This window comes from Jaculus jaculus, chromosome 9, assembly GCF_020740685.1.
Source record: "Jaculus jaculus isolate mJacJac1 chromosome 9, mJacJac1.mat.Y.cur, whole genome shotgun sequence".
NCBI classification, from domain to species: Eukaryota; Metazoa; Chordata; class Mammalia; order Rodentia; family Dipodidae; genus Jaculus; species Jaculus jaculus.
The window spans coordinates 113,627,456-113,646,648 of NC_059110.1; the positions used below are offsets into that span (position 1 = coordinate 113,627,456).

The 19,193-nt window shown below is 52.9% G+C and overlaps 1 protein-coding gene across 1 annotated transcript; it reads right to left on the minus strand.

Annotated features, from left to right (window-relative positions):
- Window positions 1–7,104: 7,104 nt before the first annotated feature.
- Window positions 7,105–10,075, minus strand: LOC101597777 (keratin, type I cytoskeletal 13). Its single transcript, XM_004655403.2, has 6 exons — window positions 9,632–10,075; window positions 8,566–8,648; window positions 8,018–8,174; window positions 7,659–7,820; window positions 7,428–7,553; window positions 7,105–7,329 (listed from the first exon to the last, which is right to left on the minus strand). Exons 1-6 carry the CDS (start codon window positions 10,073–10,075, stop codon window positions 7,105–7,107), a joined length of 1,197 nt encoding a protein of 398 aa, XP_004655460.1.
- Between the last annotated feature and the right edge of the window lie 9,118 nt (window positions 10,076–19,193).

The following is a 19,193-nucleotide window of genomic DNA, read 5'->3' on the forward strand; positions in this document are numbered from 1 at the left end:
AAAGAGACACAGCCCACACGCCGTCCATCTCCAGTCCCCGTCAGCCCCAGCACACTCTCCCAAAAAAATGCAGGTGACTAAAAACCCTTGAGACACGTGGACCCTGCAGGCACGGAGGACAGAAAGGCCCCAGCAGGGACACAGGGGACCCTAGGACAGCACATCCTCACACCTGATCAACTACCGCAGACTTGCAGCAGCAGCCCTCCCCAGTCTTGCCACGGGCTTCCCTTTCCAGAAAGGCTGGGATCGCCCCCATCTCATACTCGGGCCTCTGGGGACCCTCCAAGTGTCACCCAAAACAGCGGCACAGCAGGTCCCAGTGGGCTCTCAGGTCTGGCACTCTGCCCTCAGCCACACACTGCTGGCTAAGTGCCCAACTGCCCTGCCCAGTTCTAGAGAGAGAAAAGGCCTCTTGATGGGGCGAAGTCTAGGACTCTGGCCTTCTCCTTGGGTTCTAGCAGGTGACCAGAAGTGCTGGCCTGCTTCCTGGCATGAGTCTGCCCCCTGCAGGACCTGGGCAGGACAGACAGCCCCACGGGAAGGGCCATAGTGCGTTGGCCCATTAACTGGGGTGGAGCCTTGAGGATGAGGAGGTGCTTTTTGTTCAAAGGGAGATGGGAGAGCCAGCACAGTATTAAGCCACCCTAGAGCAGCATCTCCCCTGTGTCAGACTTCTCCTGGGAACCTGACCTAGTGCTAAGGCTTCCGGATGCCACAGGAACACCCAGGCTCACTCCTCCGTCCCCTGAGCACTGGGGTATGAGAGGCAACATCGTTCCTCCCCCGCTGCTCCTAAAGCTGGAGACATAACCTTGACAAAGGACCATCCAGGAGCTCAGGAAGCACGATGGGACCCAGATCCCAGCCCTCCCACTGGGAGGCTCACAGCCGGGTCACGACAGGTCTGGACTTCCTATGTGTCAAATGGGCACAACGAAGTCATCTCAGAGGATGGCGGCGAAGAGGAAAGGAAATAGGGGCTGTGGAACTGGCTCGGTGTGTAGGAGCATTTGCCACACAAGCAGGATGACCCAAGATTGAACCCAAACGCCCACGTGCGGTCACGCAGGCCTCGACTCCCAGTGCTGAGAGGGAGCAGAGACAGGAGGATCACTGTGGCTTCCTGATCAGCCAGTGAAACCAAAAAGGACAAGATCCAGTGTCGCTGTCACCCTCTCATTTCTGGACTAAAACACCCAACAAAAAGCAGCTGGAGGGAGGAAAGTTGTTTATTTTGGCTTCCAGACTGGAGGGGAAGCTCCACGATGGCAGGGGGGGATGTGGCATGAACAGAGGCCACCCATCATCTCCGAGCCAACATCAGGACAGCAGCAGCAGAAAAGTGTGCCAAACACCCATAGGCCCACCCCAATAACACACCTTCTCCAGCAAGGCTCCAATTCCCAAATTGCCACCAGCTTGGAACCTAACATTTAGAACACATGTTTATGGGGTGGGGGGGAGGGGTATACCTAATTCAAACCATCACATCCAGGTTCAGTGAGAGACTGCCTCAAGGAAATAAGATGGAAGAACAGTTGAGGGATCCCCTGATGTCCTCCTCTGGCCTGTGTGCCCTTGCCCATGGTGTGTGTGCATCTAAACACAGATGTGCAGATATCACTCACACAAAAGAAAATGATAGCAACAACAACAAAAAGATGAAATAGTGGGCACTGGAGAGATGGCTTAGCAGTTGAGGCACTTGCCTACAAAGCCTACGGACTCAGGTTCAATTCCCCAGGACCCACATAAGCCAGATGCACAAGGGGGCGCATGTGTCTGGAGTTCATTTGTAGTGGCTAGAGGCCCTGGCATACCTATTCTCTCACTGTCAGCCTCTCTCTCTCTCTCTCTCTCTCTCTCTCTCTAATAAATAAATAAAAATAATATTAAAAGAAGATAAAAATGAGGCTGAAAAGATGGCTTAATGGTTAAGGTGTATGTCAGTGAAGCCTAAGGACCCAGGCTCGACTCCCCAGAACCTACCTAAGCCAGACCCACAAGGTGATAGATGCACACAAGGTCATGCATGTACAAGGTGGCACACGCGTCTGGAGTTTGATTGCAGTGACTGCAGAGGCCCCGCATGCCAGTCCCGTTCTCTTTCTCTCTCTCTCTCCCTCATAAAAAATAATAATAAAAAGAGGAAGCCGGGCTTGGTGGCGCACGCCTTTAATCCCAGCACTCAGGAGGCAGATGTAGAAGGATCGCCATGAGTTCGAGGCCACCCTGAGACTACATAGTGAATTCCAGGTCAGCCTGGGCCAGAGTGAGACCCTGCCTCAAAAAAAAAAAAAAAAAAAAGATGAAGCAAAGCTGAGAAGGGGTTTGGTAGAATGTGCAGTGTGAGACATGCTGACCTCTGCCCCCTGCTCTTACCCCCTTATCCCGGGGCCTCCTGAATTAATGCGCACTCACTCACTCAGACATGAATCAGGCGCCATCAGGACAGAGCTATTTGCTCACAGCAGAAACACCATGAACTGCACGTGGGGTGGCCTGGGCATCTAGGACAACTCTAGGGAGGGGCAGTGTTGACTCAGCAGCCTGATCACCACTCCGCTCTCGCCGCAAGAGTAAAGGGACAGACAGGGGACAGAGCAGAAATACAGGACCCTCGCCCTGCCCCTGCTGTCCCTCAGACCAGAGAGCCAGGCAGACTTTTGCCCCCAGCTCAGGAAGCATCCTGGGTGGGCTCTGACAGAAACATCTACTCTTGGCCATCCCCAGCCAGCTCCTGGTGGGGTCCCAGAGGCCCTCCGATGGAGCCAGCTTCTCAGGGTGCTTCCTGGGATCTGGGGTGAAAGAATCCCAGGCCAGAGTCCCCACCCCCCCCCAAGCCTCCTGTCACTGCTCCACATGGACGACTCCCTTCATATTCCAAAGGGCTCATTAATGTTTATATTAATATTCACAGCTCAGGATGGGAGTCTTGGCACCAGGGTTCAGGACCTGCCAGGGGAGCTCAGATTTAGGAATGCTCTCCCCCCAGCACCCACCCTCGCTGTCTGGAACAGGAATGGATTTCCCTCCTGCCCTCGGTGCAGCGTGGTGACTGCCTCTTCCATTTCCCGTTGCTTTTATTTACTGGCCCCCTGTTTCCTCCATCCAGTACATTCTTTGAGCTTCCATAGCATGCTGGGTAGGAGGGCGTGGGTGACCATGAAACTTGCCCTGCCCAAAAGGAATCTCATAGGTTAGAAAAAAAAAAATAGAAAGGTCATGACCAGAAGTATCATTTATTGAGCACTTACTGACTATATGACAGGGATTGTTCTGATCTCTTGACTTTAATAACCCATGGGTGCAGGTAGCACTTAGCAGAAAAGGAAGAGCTGTTCCTTAGTTCCTGGGTGCCTTGAAGCCTGAAGCCGCCTTCTTTTCTTCCAATCTCTCTCTCTCCCTCTCTTCTCTCTCTCTCTCTCTCTTCTCTCTCTCTCTCTCTCTCTCTCTCTCTCTCTCTCCCACCCCCAGTCCAGTACCAGGTACATAGTAAACACTTAATAAGTAACCACCTACTACATAGGTTAACAAAAGAAGCAAAAGGATTTTGGAAGTCGGGGGTCTGTCCTAATCTGTGAATCTGTAGTTCCTAGCACAGTCCTATGTAGGTAAACTTGACCTGAGCCCCATCTCATACAAAAGTGAGGAGGAGGGAGCTGGTTTAGCGGTTAGGCACTTGCCAGCAAAGCCTAAGGACCCCAGTTCGAGGCTCAATTCCCCAGGACCTACGTAAGCCAGGCGCACAAGGGGGCGCACGCATCTGGAGTTCATTTGCAGTGGCTGGAGGCCCTGGCGCGCCCATTCTCTCTCTTTCTCTCTCTATCTGCCTCTTTCTCTCTATATCTGTCTGTTTTCTCAAATAAATAAAAATAAACAAAAGAATTTTTTTTTTAAGTGAAGAAGGGCAGGCTTTGGAATGAGTGGAAAATAGATCCCTCTCTTCTTGGCATCCTGGGTCCAGCTTGCCAGGCCAAGAAGAAAGGTATCTATCCCGCAAGCAGGAAGAGGATCAACTATTCAGGGGTGATAGGGGCGCAGAGGAGAGAAAGGAAGGGGAGGAGAGGAACAAAAATAAAGAGCAGGTGGCAAGGACGCCAGGGCTCCTTGTGTCAACTGGCTGAAAATCCCATGACCAAACTCAAACGGCACCTGAGAGCCAGGTCCCTAGTTCGTCCACTTCTCTTTCTTTAATAAACACTGGCTAAGCTCACCCCAGGGTAGGATGCCACAGCCCTATCCTTCAGAGCCTGTGACTGGGAAGGACGGGTGTGTACAGGCACATGAGCACCCAGGAGAGCCCCGTATCAGCCAGGTGCCATGGAGAAGGGGCATCCATCTCAGTCTGGATTTTGAACAAAAAGCCTCATAGTCCACAACCTAACAAGGATGAGTTATGGAGAGGAAGAGGATCAGATCCGACTGAGGTCTCTTACAGAATAAGAGTCCCTGCAGACATCCAGACGCACGGCTGCTTCGCCCAGAGCGCGTGTGGGTGGCGCTGCAGACGCCGGCAGAGGAGCCGGGGCTGGAGGGAGGCAGAGAGAGGCCAGAGCATCTGGGAGTCTGTCCTGTCCCTGGGGGTCACCACGGGGAGCTCTGGGGGCATCTCTAAGCTGGAGAAGCACTTTGAATTTCAGTCAGTCACCCCAGTCAGGGTGAAAGGCAAGTTTAAACATGGAGCAAGAAGGCCAGTGAGAAGGTGATGGCCACATGCCCAGAGGCTCAAGACCAAGGAGAACATGACAGCTAAAACAGTGTCTGTGGGAAGAACTTGGAAGGAAGGTCTGAGAGAAGAAGGCAGCCAAAATTGTGCCTGGCTTCTGGCTTCGGTCCCCAGGTGCTTGAGATTGGGGACGGGGAAGGAGCGTACCTAAAGGGGAGGCAGGAGATCCTCTAGAGTGTTTGAGAGGTGACGCCCTGCTCAGCGTGGCAGGTAAGGAGATGCAGATTTGAGGGTCACTGGACATTCAGAAACTGGGCCCGTGTGCATGCTCAGGATGGCCCAAGGGAAGAGTGGGGGGTGGAGAGAGAAAACGGGGACGGCCGGGGACTCTGAGCTGGGCTCCCAGCAGGGCCGGAGCCAGCGTAGGCTGAGGCCCTCCGTGCGCCACAAGCTGCTCCCCTGAGTGGTTTGGAGTTGAAAGAGCTCGGGGTGGGCCAGGGGAACGATGAGGGCTGGAGACGTCTGGCCAACAGGGAGCCATCAGCCTGGAAGGCTGTGGTGGCGACAGTGTGAGGTGTGTCGGTGGCCTGGGGCTTTTCCTTGACCAACCCTGCCTGTGTCCTCTGCACCCGACCCCATCATTGCCTCTATCTCTGGGCACCCCGACAAGGCCGCTGAATGGGCTCACTGGTCCCTGCATTGTCTCTGACAGCTTTCATGTGTCCGTGTCTGCCAGGCGCCAGTATCCGGGCACTCCCGTGTCTCTGACCCTTGCCATTTTTGTCTCAGTGTGTTCGGTGGCCCATCTTCCCTCTGTCCTTCCCACTTGGGAATTCTCGGTCCCTGTTGGTGTCCGGACTAGCTTCTCAGCCCAACTGTGCCCACCTCACCCACAACCCAATCCAGGGCCCACCCTCGAAAACAAGACCGGAGGCAAAAGTCGATTTGCAAGAAGGCAGGAAACTTTATTGAATTGTCTGATCTTTTTAGTAGAAAAGTCTGAGAAATCAAAGAGGAGGAGGGCTTGGGGGGGGGGGGGTTAAGGAAGACAGAAGCTGAACCACAGAGAGGAGAGGTCAGAGCCAGAGCTCCTGGGGAGAAAGAACTAGGCCTCATGCCCAGCCGCCCCTTCCTTCCTGCAGGGCGCCATCAGCAATCCTCCTGTGGCTGTTGAAGGCGAGGTAAGGGATGCCAGGCAGACTTAGAACCTGCGGGCATCAGAAACACGGCGACTGGAGGCAGCGACGGAGGCGGAAGCACTGGCAGAGTTGGCATTGCCCGGGCTGACATTTCCTGACACACAGAGAGGAAAGATGGTGCTCAGGCTGGGGAAGACCCACCTTGGGCCAGGCCAGGTCCCAAGTTGGGCTCAGACACTCTGAATTAGGGCAGAGGGAGTAGATGAGGCCTCTCTACGTGATTGTCCCCCACCCCAGGGGTAGCTTTTCTCAAGGAACAACCCAGTTGTCTCTATAAGGCAGAGACATCTGTTTCGGAAGGAAAATCGGTGAGCAAGCGATCATTTCCACCCCAGTTCCCTCTGTCCCTGTACCTGGGAGGCCAGCACTGACTCCCTACGACCCAACCGCACTCAAAATCGGTGACCCAACCCGTCTCCCATCCGTCTCCTTACCTCCTGAGGAGGGGAAGCCCGTCATCCTGGAAGGGAGGAGAGAGACGGCCGTGAGCAGAGGGCCACCCGCGACAGGTGTTCCCTGCTCCTCACACGGTGACTCAGCCCACCTTGCAGAACCCTGAGTCAGACTCTTCTCCTAGCTTTGCCTACAGCTCAAGCCCTCATTTCCCCCCACATGTCTGTCCACCAGCCTACCTGTATTGGTCAGAAAGCCCTCAGAAGGAGAGATCCTTAGTCCCAGCATTCAGGGCATCTGCCAGTTAACTCTGCCCTCCCTGTGGCTTACTCAGAGCCCAGTCCCTCACCCTTCCCCTAAGTCTACAGGGTGATTTGGCCTCTGCAGATAGTCTAAAAGCAGTTAGATCACCCTCTTTCCTTTTCCCTGGTGCTGGGGATAGAACTGAGGCCTTGTGCAGGCGGGTATTCTACCACTAGGCTATTCCCCCATCCCAAATCACCATCCTGATAGGTTTTTGTTTGTTTGTTTTTAATCTGACCTACATCTCCTGGGCTAATGGTTTCCCCAGATAAATGTTTACTCCACATCCCTATTTTTGTCCATCCACAAAGGCCTGAATTTGGAGCATTCAGCGGTGCTGGAGCCTGCAGCCTGCTCAGAAACAGCTCCTCAGTCTGACTGAGGTCGAACGGGAGCTGTGGCCCTAGCAATCCTTCCAGACTTTTTTCCAGGCTCACACAGGAGCGGTCCTCCCTCTGATAGGAGGAGACTGATCTTTCCTGCTCTGCCATCCACCATTCCCGTGACCACTTTCCCTGCACGGCAGATGCCAGGGACCTACTTGGCATCCTGGCCCTCGAGCAGGCTGCGGTAGGTGGCGATCTCCTGCTCCAGCCGCGTCTTGATGTCCAGCAGCATCTTGTACTCCTGGTTCTGGCACTCCATCTCGCTGCGGAGCTCGCTCAGCTGGGTCTCGATGCTGCTGATGAGCCCCTGGATCTGCTGCAGCTGCAGGGCGTAGCGGCACTCTGTCTCTGCCAAGCTGCTCTCCAGGCCAGCTTTCTGATCGGGACGACAAAGAAGAGGGTTTGAGAGGAGCCAGGCCGGGGAGAAGATGTAAAAGGAAGAGGCACCGAGCAGGACAGGGGCAGGACAGGTACCATGCTCAGCTGGGACTGCAGCTCGATCTCTAGGCTCTGCAGAGTATGCCTGAGCTCAGTGATCTCTGTCTTGCTGGTCTGGATCATGGCGGCGTTGGAGGACACTTCCTTGTTCAGCTCTGCGCTCTGTATGTCAAGCGGGAAGACAGGGATGGAGGAGTTCTGCAGAAAGCCCTCAGCCAAGAGGCCTTATTGACACTGCCTGGCTCCATGGGGTAGGAGGGCTGGTACCTTGCTCTGGAACCATTCCTCAGCATCCCGACGGTTCTTCTCTGCCAGGGCCTCATACTGCTCTCTCATCTCGGCCAGCACCCGGGTCAGGTCGATGCCAGGAGTGGCGTCCATCTCCACGTTGACCTGGCCTACCACCTGGTTGTTGAGCTCCTTCATCTCCTGTGGAGTGGGAAAGGAAGATGTAGGAAGCTCCACCCTCCTCCTTCTCTTTGGCTCTGAGTGCTGGTAGAAGGTTTTGGAAAGCTCTCCTAGGTCCCACAGCATACAATACAACTACATCAGCCTGCAGCAGAGGGCTAGCTGCCCTTTCTCGCCAGAGGCGACTCATCCGTGGCAGACCTGCCAGCCCCTCTCACCTCCTCGTGGTCCTTCTTCATGTAGGCCAGCTCCTCCGTGAGGGTCTCGATCTGCATCTCCAGGTCAGTCTTAGACAAGGTCAGCTCGTCCAGCACCCTGCGCAGGCCGTTGATGTCGGCCTCCACACTCTGGCGCAGGGCCAGCTCATTCTCATACCTGAAATATTTTTTTAGTTAAAACAAGGGCTGGGGGGATGGCTTAGCTGTTAAGGCATTTGTCTGCAAAGGACCCAGGTTCAATTCCCCAGGACCCATGTAAGCCAGATGCACAAGGGGGCGCATGCATATGAACTTTGTTTGCAGTGGCTGAAGGCCCTGTCATGTCCATTCTCTCTCTCTCTCCCTCTTTCTATCAAATAAATAAATAAAACATAAAAAATTAAAATAAGACATAAGTGATATGAGACACCTTTCCCACCCCTTCCCCTGCACTGGGCTCTCTTATTACCCCAAGGCCTTGTCTTCTGGATGTGCCAGTAGCATCTATCATGTGAGCCTTTGTCTAAAATAAGAGTCAGCTGGGAAAGGGATGACAGGAATAAACTCACTTGAGCCTGAAGTCATCCGCTGCCAGCCTGGCATTGTCGATCTCCAGGATGACCCGGTTGTTGTCAATGGTGGCTGCCAGGATCTAGGAAACACAGAAGGGAAGGTCTGGGGGGGGGGGGCATGGGCTTCGGGAGAAGAGTGTGGGCAGGACTCTACTCTCAGCTGTGTCTGAACTTGGACAAGGTGCTTCACTCTGAGCCTCGGTTCCTCCTCCAGGAAGTGGGGAGAGCTCTCCCTTTTGTGCCGTGTCACCATCTCCCATCTGGTCATGACGGGGGAGACCCAGGCTGAGACTTATTCAGCACATCGTTCAGTACTCGTATCTTGGCGGCCTCGGGACTGCCGCCTCTCTAGGGCACCGTCTAGAGGCAGTGTGACCTCATCCATACTCTCGTTACGTCGCTGGAGCTGGCCGTCCAGCTGAGCACAGAGGAAATTCAGCAACCGTTCCCCATCTAGCTGAATTTCTTATCCAAACTCTTTCTGTCAAAAGCTCTCCAAGCCCACCCTGCTGAGCTAGGGCTTAGCCCAGGCTGGTATATTTCTGCTCTGACAAGCTGGTGTCACCGTGTGATGGATAGGCCTCGCTGAAGCTGCCAGGCCCCATCCTGCCTCTGCTAATCTTCCCTCCTCTGAATCATCACCAGATGAGGATAAAAGTTTAAGTAGACCCTTCCAAAATAAACAATTATTCCCAAAATGATGAATGAAGATGTCTTTTCTCTGTTGGTTTTTGCCATTCTTAGTGGCTTTTGAAACTGCCACGCTTCCAGGTAACTCAGTGGGTCAGGATTATAACCATCAAGTCACAAATAATGTAACTGTGAAGCCACCATTTAAAAAAAATTGTCAACATGAGTAACGGCATCAATACACATGAGGAATGGGAGGAAATGCATGTGGGAAGTCACGGTGGGAGAAAACCCCTCAGTACTAGAGATTTTTGGTAGTTCAAGATTAGACTGTTTTCCTCTGCAAGAAGGGAATGAATTGTGTCCACACTGGTCCCCTGAGGCATGACTCTGTCCTGCATGGAGGAGGAAACCTCAGCGCGGGAGGCCTCACCTTTTCCCGGAGTTCCTCGATGGTCTTGTAATAGTGGCTGTAGTCGCGCTCCGGGCTCGCTGGGCTCTGTTTCAGGTGCCAGTCTCGGATCTTCACCTCCAGGTCGGCGTTCGCCTCCTCCAGGGCGCGCACCTTGTCCAGGTAGGACGCCAGGCGGTCGTTGAGGTTCTGCATGGTGATCTTCTCATTGCCAGACAGGAGCCCGCCATCGCCACCTCCAAAGTCACCGAAGCCACCCCCGAAGCCTCCGCCAAAGCCACCGCCGATGCCACCTCCGAAACCGCCGCCAAAGCCGCAGCTCATGCCTCCTCCGTAGCCTCCGGCCGATCCAGACACAAACCGCGTAGAACAGGAAGAGATGCTGCGGCCTCCTCCGAGCTTACAAGAGCCGCCTCCAAAACCACCGCCGTAGCTGAAGGAGGAGTTCTGCAGGCGACAGCTCATGGTGGGAGCAAGATCGAGGACAGGCGCAGCAGACAAGGAGCTGGACTCGGCTGGGTCTGAGGACTGTGGCTCTCCTGTGCTCTGGACACCTTTTATGCATCCTCCGTGGGGTGGGGGACATCCTCTCCCCTCCCTTCCCCACCCTCTGACCTGATGCCAAGTGTACCTCTTTTCCCACAAACCCAGTTACCTTCGACTCTGCAGGGTGGGTGGTTTGGAGGGCAGCTTTTTTCTTTTATTTTTAATCCTAACACAAAAGAGATGATTCAGAGGGAACAGTGTTCTGCTTAAGACTGTCCTTTTGACAACTGAGTTTTGCTTCACCTCTCTCCAGGTGAGGCGCTCACTCCCACGCTGTCTGCCCCACCCGGTATTAGGACGGAACGGTTTGCCAGGGAGCCTCCTCAGAGAAAGGGGCGGTGCAGGGGGGCACTGCAAAGTGGCCCTGGGCTTAGTGAAGTCACCACCACCCTCAGCCACCCTTATTTCTGTCTCTAGAACTTCTGACTGGAATGTTCTGGTTCCCACTTTCCACTTCATCTATGCCAATGCTCCTAACAGCTCTAATGATAAAGTGTGATGATGATCTAACAGAACCAACTGCCTTGAGCATAACAATTGGCCCTATAAAAGCAACAATGAGGGGGCTGGAGAGATGGCTTAGCAGTTAAACACTTGCCTGTGAAGCCTAAGGACCCTGGTTCGAAGCTCAATTCCCCAGGACCCACGTTAGCCAGATGCACAAGGGGGTGCATGCTTCTGGAGTTCATTTGCAGTAAAAAAAATTTTAAAAAGCAACAATGACAAGAGACCACAGAGGACCCTCGGGAGCAAACACGACCAAGGAAACTGAGGCACAGGAAGAGGAAGTGAGCCCGCTCTTATGCTCAGAGTAGAAGTCCTTTACGCTCTCTATTTCCATTGATCTTCACAGCAGCCTCGAGAGGTGACTCCCGTATTATCCCCACTTCATACATAAAGGAACTGAGCCTGCAGGGTTGGCGGAGAACCCACCCCTGAGTCTGCCTCCACTGACACTGAGACTCTTTGCCATGCTGTAAAAGTATATAAGTCGTAAGTGTCCAAGTTGCCTTGTTGCCTGTGTTATCACTACCCCGAACTTTCCAGCACTCCTTAAAGCTCCGGGAACTTAATCCTGATAGCAACCCATCCTCCAGACTTCTTCCCGTTTCTGTCACCAGAAATCAGTTCATAAATTCTCCACCAGGGGCTACTTGAACCCCCACCCCCACCCCAGGGGACACTTGACAGCATATGTACTTTGGTGTTACAACGTGCAGGTGCCCCTGGCATAGAGAGGGTAGAGACACTGCTTGCTATCTTGCCATGCGCAGGAAAACCCCTGAAACAGGGGATCAGCAGCCCCATATGTCCACAGTGTCAGGAGTCCAGAAGCCCGGAATCTGTCCAGCACACAAGATTTAATATGCCAGTATACCAACTGCCTTAGGACCTCAATTAAGGCTGGAGAAAGGGACTCTGTATTGCCTAAGATGGTGGGGAGCGGGGAGGGCTGATTCCATGGTATCTGCCTCACTCCGAATGTCTGGCTAAGTGATCACATAGTAGGAGGATGTAACTGAGAGCCTGGGGCTAGAGTCTCTTCTGAGGACCACACACTGTGGCTGAGAGACCAGAGACTAGGAGAACAGGCTTTGAGTGGTCCCCAGAGCCCAGGATTAAGAAGGAAAAAAAAAAGTTTCCAGGACTAGAGAGATGGCTGAATGGTTAATAGGCTTGCTTGCCTGCAAAGCGTAAGAGGTCATGTTTTTGAATCTCCAGGTCCCACATAAGCCAGACCCACAATGAGGCAAGCGCACAGTGTTGCAGATGAGCACAAGGGGGCGCACGCGTCTGGAGGTCGTTTGCAGTGGCTGAAGGCCCTGGTGCGCCCATTCTCTCTCGCGCTCTCTATCTCAAACAAATAAGTAAATAGAAAAAAAGTTTCTAGGGCTGAGAAAAGAGGACCCCAGCCTGGGCTCACAGAACCTCATGCACCAAAGCAACATAGTCGCCAAAAATGGCATCTCAGGGCCGGCCGTGGTGTCACACACCTTTAAAAATCTCAGCATTTGGACGGCAGAGGTAGCAGGATCACCATGAGTTCAAGGCCAGCCTGAGACTACATAGTGAATTCAGACCTACCTCGAAAAACCAAAAGAAAAAGGGCGTGTGGGCGGGGGGAAGGCCTCTCCGGAGCAAGGTTTCAAGCCATAGCAGCTGCGGGGGTCTGGATTGTATCAGGTAGAGGCCGAGGTGGTTGGGCCAAGCTTGAGGTTATCCCAGGACCTGCTTTAGCAAGACCATCAAAGAAAACCTTGAGTCAGGGCCTGGCAGCCTTTGTGTGTTAGCAGAAGGGAAGGGAAGCGGTCCTGTGTCACCAGCAGGAGGGTGGGAGTGCCAGGGCAAGAGCCAGGGGCTGTGAGGTACTCACACAGCAGTCAAACCAGCACTGGGGCTGACCCCTGGCCGTGCCAACTCTGCCACCCGAAGCTGATAGCTCAGCTCTCTCTCTGCCTCTCTGAAAAAAGGCATGATTCAGCCCAAAGCAAGAGCTCTGGCTCTCAAGGTGGAGGATCAAAGCTGACAAAAAGGTGATTAATGGAACCTGCCAGGCCTGAGGTGACAATGGCCCATTCCTCCCGGGGCTGACAAGCAGGTTGGGGCCAACACCTAGAAGTAACAATGCCTTAGATCCTCCAAAGCCTAGCAGAGCAAACACAGGGTGACCATGTCATGCTTCCCTTGGCAGGGTCAGGGCACAGCTCCTCCCGCCCAGCTGGGACTCACGTTGTCTTGCTGTAGGAATGCCTTCCCCCAACCAGGGAGTAAGGACGCACGCCTACGGAGGAAGCTGAGCATCCCAGCGATCCAGCCGGAGTCCAGCCACATCCCAGACCTCATGGAAATAGTGTGGACTTGACTTCAGTTTTCCCCTTTGCTTTTTCAGGGGGAAAAAAAAAAAATCAGGTCCCAGTTATATTTCAAGAGAAAGATAGGAAAAACTACATTTGTAACCACACTTGCCTAAGGACCCAGGTTCAATACCCCAGTACCCACGTAAGACACAGAGGCACAAGGTGGCACATGCGTCTGGAGTTCATTCACAGTGGCTGGAGGCCCTGACATGCATATTCTCCCTACCTGCTTCTCTCTCTCTCTCTTTCTCTCTCTCTCTCTCTCTCTCTCTCTCCCTAATGGTGGGGTATTCAGGTCTCTGCGTATTTCATCCTGTGATACTGTGGTTTATATTAAATATCTATATTTGGAAGTCTTTGGATCCTGGCACAGAGCTGTAACTCTTAGTGATTTCCTAAGATAGGAATGCTAGGAACGTCTTGTCTCTTTGGTTCTAGTCTCTCCAATCTCTCAGCATTTCCTAGTGACAGGAGCATCTCAAGTGTTTCCTGGTGAGCTTGTGGGTAGGAGCTGGTCACCAGAATGATGATCAGCCCTACCCACAGGCGCCCACTCTACAGGAAGGGAGAGGGGCTGGAGGCAGAGTTAACTGAGCGTGGCTGTGTGATGACGCCTCCACTCCAACTCACGTGTGCGGTTCAGAGTGCTCTCGACCAGCGAATGAGAACGTATTCATACACCAGAAGGCTGGCACATTCCAACTCGGTGAGCACAGCCGCGCCTGCCCGGGTAACCCTTGTAAGTTTCACCGATGTGTTCCCTCACCTGACTGCTCACTTGCGGTCTCTAAAATGCCTTTTGTGGGGCTGGAGGTGATGGCCCAGTGGGAAAAGTTGTTTGCCACCCAATCATGAGGACTTGAGCTTGGGGACCTCATAACACACATTTTTTTTTTGTCTATTTTTTTTTATTTGAGAGCAACAGAGAAAGAGGCAGAGAGAGAGAGAGAGAGAGAGAGAGAGAGAGAGAGAGAGAATGGGCACGCCAGGGCTTTCAGCCACTGCAAACAAACTCCAGATGCATTCGCCACCTTGTGCATCTAGCTAACGTGGGTCCTGGGGAATCAGCCTCAAACCAGGGTCCTTAGGCTTCACAGACAAGTGCTTAACCATTAAACCATCTCTCCAGCCCAGAACACACATTTTTAAACAAAGGTCAGGCATGGTGGCATGCACCTATAATCTCAGCCCTTGGGAGATAGACAGGAAACCCCTGGGGTTCACTGGATAAGTAGTGTAACCAAAGTGACAGACTCCAGGCTCAGCAGGAGACCATATCTCAAACAACAAGGTGGAAAGCAACTGAGGCGGATCCTCGCCATCAAGCTCTGGCCTCCGTGCACATCTACACGTGCGATGCCTACATATGTGTCCTTTGTAGGAAGTTGGCAGTCATAAGCACACTGTGATCCTGTGTTCTGTAAGCTACTCTACCAAGTAATCCAACCCAAGAAGGGAGTGGTGAGTGGGAAGCCATGGCTTAGAGCCAAGTGGGACAGAACTTGTGGGTAAGCTGGGCACATACTTGCAAGTCATCTGAGGCGGGATCTAACCTGGGGGAGACGGAACCCTAGCCTGTGGGGCGGGTGCTGACTCTGGTGTCAAACTTGAACTTGTGAGATACCCAGTAGGTATCACAGCATTGCTTGCTAGTGGGGAAAATCCCTCTGAGTCCCAGGTGTGCTCTGAGTTGGGCGTGAGTGGAGAGAAATAAGAAATTGGTTGAACACTGCAAACATGAGATGCTGAGGCCAGTCTGAGGTGACCTCAGAATATAGCTGTATCAAGCACATGTCTCTGGGAAGGAGGGTCTACCCCCAAGGCCTGAACAAAGGGTCTGAGGGAGGGTCTATGTCTCAGGAGAGACCCCTCCCTGACGAGGAACCCTGAGACTCCCTGAGAGGTAAGTCTGCCTTCCTTAATTCACATTGCACGTATGTTAAAGGGTAATAAAACTAATGCCCTCCAGGCTGGGGAAATGGCTCAGTGGGTAAGAGACTTGCCATGTTCATGTTCGGACCTGAGTTCAGACCCTGGGCCCCAATATAAATGCAGCGCACCACGTACATGCCTGGAGGAGCAGAGACAGGGGGACCCCCAGGGCAAGCTGGTGGCTAGGCCAGCCACACCTGTGCGCTCCGGGTTCAGCCAGACTTTTTCTCAGTAAATAACGTGGGAAGTGAGAGAGGGTGACACCCGACATTGACCTCTGGCCTCCATGTGCAAGCACACACCTGGGCCTGCACACATGACTATTACCTTGCACACAAGTGCACACGCAAAAGGCAAGGGCTGGGGAGATGGCTCTGTGAGTCCAAGCACTTGCTACGCCGGGGTAACAACCTGAGTTCAGAGCCCACAACAAGCCAGGCCCAGTGGCAAGTGTCTAATCCCCGTCCTTCGGCGGCAAGACAGGAGCCGAGCCGGGAGCCAGCGGCCAGCCAGCCCGCTGTACGCAGTGCTAAGCAACAAAAGGACCTGCCGCCAGCAAGGTGGAAGTCAAGGGCAGCACCCGAGGTCGTCCTCTGGCCTCCACACACACACTATGGCACACTTGCTCTACACACACACACACACACACACACACACGTACACATCATACGCATACAAAGATTTTGTTCTTTAATTTTTTGTTTTTTATTTTATTTATTTATTTGAGAACAACAGAGAGAAAGAGGTAGGGAGAAAGAGAGAGAGAGAGAGAGAGAGAATGGGTGCACCAGGGCCTCCAGCCACTGCAAACAAACTCCAGACACGTGCGCCCCCTTGTGCATCTGGCTAACGTGGGTCCTGGGGAATTGAGCCTCGAACCGGGGTCCTTAGGCTTCACAGGCAAGCGCTTAACCGCTAAGCCATCTCTCCAGCCCAAGAATATATTTTTTAATACCAGATAACATTCATTAGATACTATGTTGAACACTCCACAAATAAAACAACTCTACTGTGTATATCATCCTCTGGGTTTTTTTTTTTTCTAAATGAGGAAACTGAGGCTCAGAGAGATTAGAAATTTGGTCCAAACTCAAAAATTCATGGTGTCGAGTGTAAGATTTGAACGACTAGCTCCGAAGTCCACATCCCTGTGAGCTGTCTCTGAGCCATTTTATGCGGCACTAGCTCCACCATCACGCAAGCAAGCACGCCGTCCTTCAGCCCTCCCGCGCTCAGGCTTCTCCGGCAGCCCGGGCCGCCCAGAGACAGCGCCAGCCGCTATGCTCTGGGTCCCTGGACGGAGCGCCAAAGCGCAGGGACTTGCCGGGTACTCATTCCACCCAGGACGTCACAGCCAGAGCTGTAATAAGAACTTGGCCATTCGACGCCCTCTCTTCAACAGTGGGGAAACTGAGGCCCCAGGAAAGTGGGAAACAAGAAATGCAAGAGGACTCTGTCCTCCACCTTCTCCTGAGCGTCACACGGACACCATCTCAACATCTCCTTCAGCGCACTGCCTTTCCTGGTCTCTGGTTCTCAACCAGCCTCACCCGGTGACTCGTGCACAAAGTTGAGGATTACACCTTGTCCCCAGTGCAGTGTCGAGCTTATTTCAGGCCTCCCTTCCCTCTCTTCCCGGACACTAAAGAGCCCAGAGCCCAGAGCCCAGCATGGCTGACCCACATCCCGAGGGGTCTCAAGGCTTCCCAATGAAAAGGGTCCCCTCTTCAAAAACAGACTGTCTCCCAACAGTTTACCCAGGCCTTGAAAACAGGCCTTCTCCTCAGAGATACCTGCTTGCGGCAGAACTACTCAGAAATCCACTCAAGATTATCCCTGGGGCTGGAGATGTGGCTTAAAAGCCAAAGGACTCGGGTTCAATTCCCCAGTACCCACATAAAGTCCGATGTACACGGTGACGCATGCAACCAGAGTTCATTTGCAATGGCCAAAGGCCCTGGAGTGCTCATTCTCTCCCTCTCTCTCCTCTTTTCTCTTTCTCTCTATAAAAAAAAAATATTTTTAATATGTTTTATTTATTTATTTGAGAGAGAAAGAGGGAGAGAGAGAGAATGGGCATGCCAGAGCCTCCAGCCTCTGCATATGAACTCCAGATGCATGCGCCCCGTGGTGCTCTGGCTTATGTGGGTCCTAGAGAATCGAACCTGGATCCTTTGGCTTGCAGGCAAATTCCTTAAACACTAAGCCATCTCTCCAGTCCCTAATTATTTTTCTTTAAATAAAAAAAAAAAAGATTATGCTCAATTCCTCAGGCCCTTGCATCTCCACGGTGCCTAAATCTAAAAGATATCACCCAGGCTTCCCAGCAACTTGGCAAGGACTTGGGAATGAGATGAACCTGAACTTCAAACCTCCATTAGTCACAGACTGGCTGTGAGACCTTAAGAAAGTTGCTCAACCCTCTAGCACCTCAGCTGAAAAGCAGGCATTAGGTGAGTATGTAAGACTTCCAAATTCCCGACGAGCAGGAGGCCCTGGGCCGGCGGAAGGTTGCCCTTGCCTCCCTGTCCCGTGTGAGGAAACGCATGCTCATCATTCGGTGACCCATCCCAGAATCCTCCGGGGCCCTGTTGCAGTCCGGTTCGCATTGCTCATAGAAATCACCCAACCAAGAGCAGCTTCTGGGAAAAAAGAGATTTATTTTGGCTTATAGGCTCGAGGGGAAGCTCCACGATGGCAGGGGAAAACGATGGCATGAGCAGAGGGTGGACATCACCCCCTGGCCAACGTAAGGTGGACCACAGCAACAGAAGGGTGTGCCAAACACTGGCAAGGGGAAACTGGCTTTAATACCCATAAGCCTGCTCCCAACAATACACTCCCTCCAGGAGGCATTAATTCCCAAATCTCCATCAGCTGGGAACCTAGCATTCAGAACACCTAAGTTTATGGGGGACACCTGCATCAAACCACCACAGGCCCCCACCCTGCACCGCTGCCCGCTTCACCTCCTTCCTGCTGTGCTCCAGAGGCCAGCATGGCGCCCACGGTAACCAAGCACGAGGCAGGTGGTTCCTGTTTCTTTCCCCCTCCCCCACTGTCCTGGGTTTCATGAAGACAGGATTCTTGTCAGTTACATTTCCAAATAGTGCTCCCGGTGCAGGGAGGCCCCAGTGAATACCCGAGAAGCTATCTGGGGGATTCTTTGCCTAAGGGTGCAGGTGGGAAGGTGTGGCACACTACAGTGACATCTGAAGGGTCACCCAATCTCCGAATCTCAGGAGAAGAGCTGTTTCGCTAGGCTATTTTCCCCAATGTTGCCAGTTGCCCTTCAAGGCGACCATCAGGAAGGCATATGCCCAAAACACTGGAGAAGACCCATCTCCCGCATGAATACCCGGTGGGCACAGCATCCCACCTGTAACTCCAGCTCTCCAGAGGCAGAGAAGGAGGTCCCAGCCAGAGTAAGATGGCTCGCTAGACTAGCTGAAACAGTGAGCTCTGTGTTCAAGGGAGAGAAGCGATCTCAAGAAATAAGGTGGACGTGAGTTCGAGGCCACCCTGAGACTATGTAGTGAATTTCAGGTCAGCCTGAGCTAGAGTGAGACCCTACCTCGAAAACCCAAAGTAAATAAATGAAATAAGGCGGAAAGTAGTCCAAGAAGACACCATGCATCAACTCCTAGCATACACACACACACACACACACACACGTACCACACGTGAACACCACCTCATACAATTAAAAAAAAAAAAAAAAAAAAGTCTAGAGAATTCCAGAGACGTTTATCAAGAAGGAAAAAGGAAAGAAAAGCCGGATGTGGCGGCACACGCCTTTAATCCCAACACTCAGGAGGCAGAGGTAGGAGGAGTGCCGTGAGTTCAAGGCCACCCTGAGACTACACAGTGAATTCCAGGTCAGCCTGAGCTAGAGCAAGACCCCTTCCCCACCTTGGAAAAAAAAAAAAAAATACAAGCCCACGAAGGAACTCAACATTTATGCAGCACCCATGCTGAGGATCCCGCCAACAGCTCAGTGTCCATTCTCACCCATCCCTCAGTCCAGGCTCTTCTCTGAAGTCCCAAAGAACTGATTACCTCATAGACTCTTTTTTGTAATATTTATTTATTTGACAGAGAAAGAGATTGAGAGAGAAAATAGGCACCCCAGGGCTTCCAGCCACTGTAAATGAACTCCAGACCCATGCACCCCCACCCCATCCCCCCACACCTCCCCCCACCTCCCCCCCCCCCCGTGTATCTGGCTATTGTGGGTCCTTGGGAAT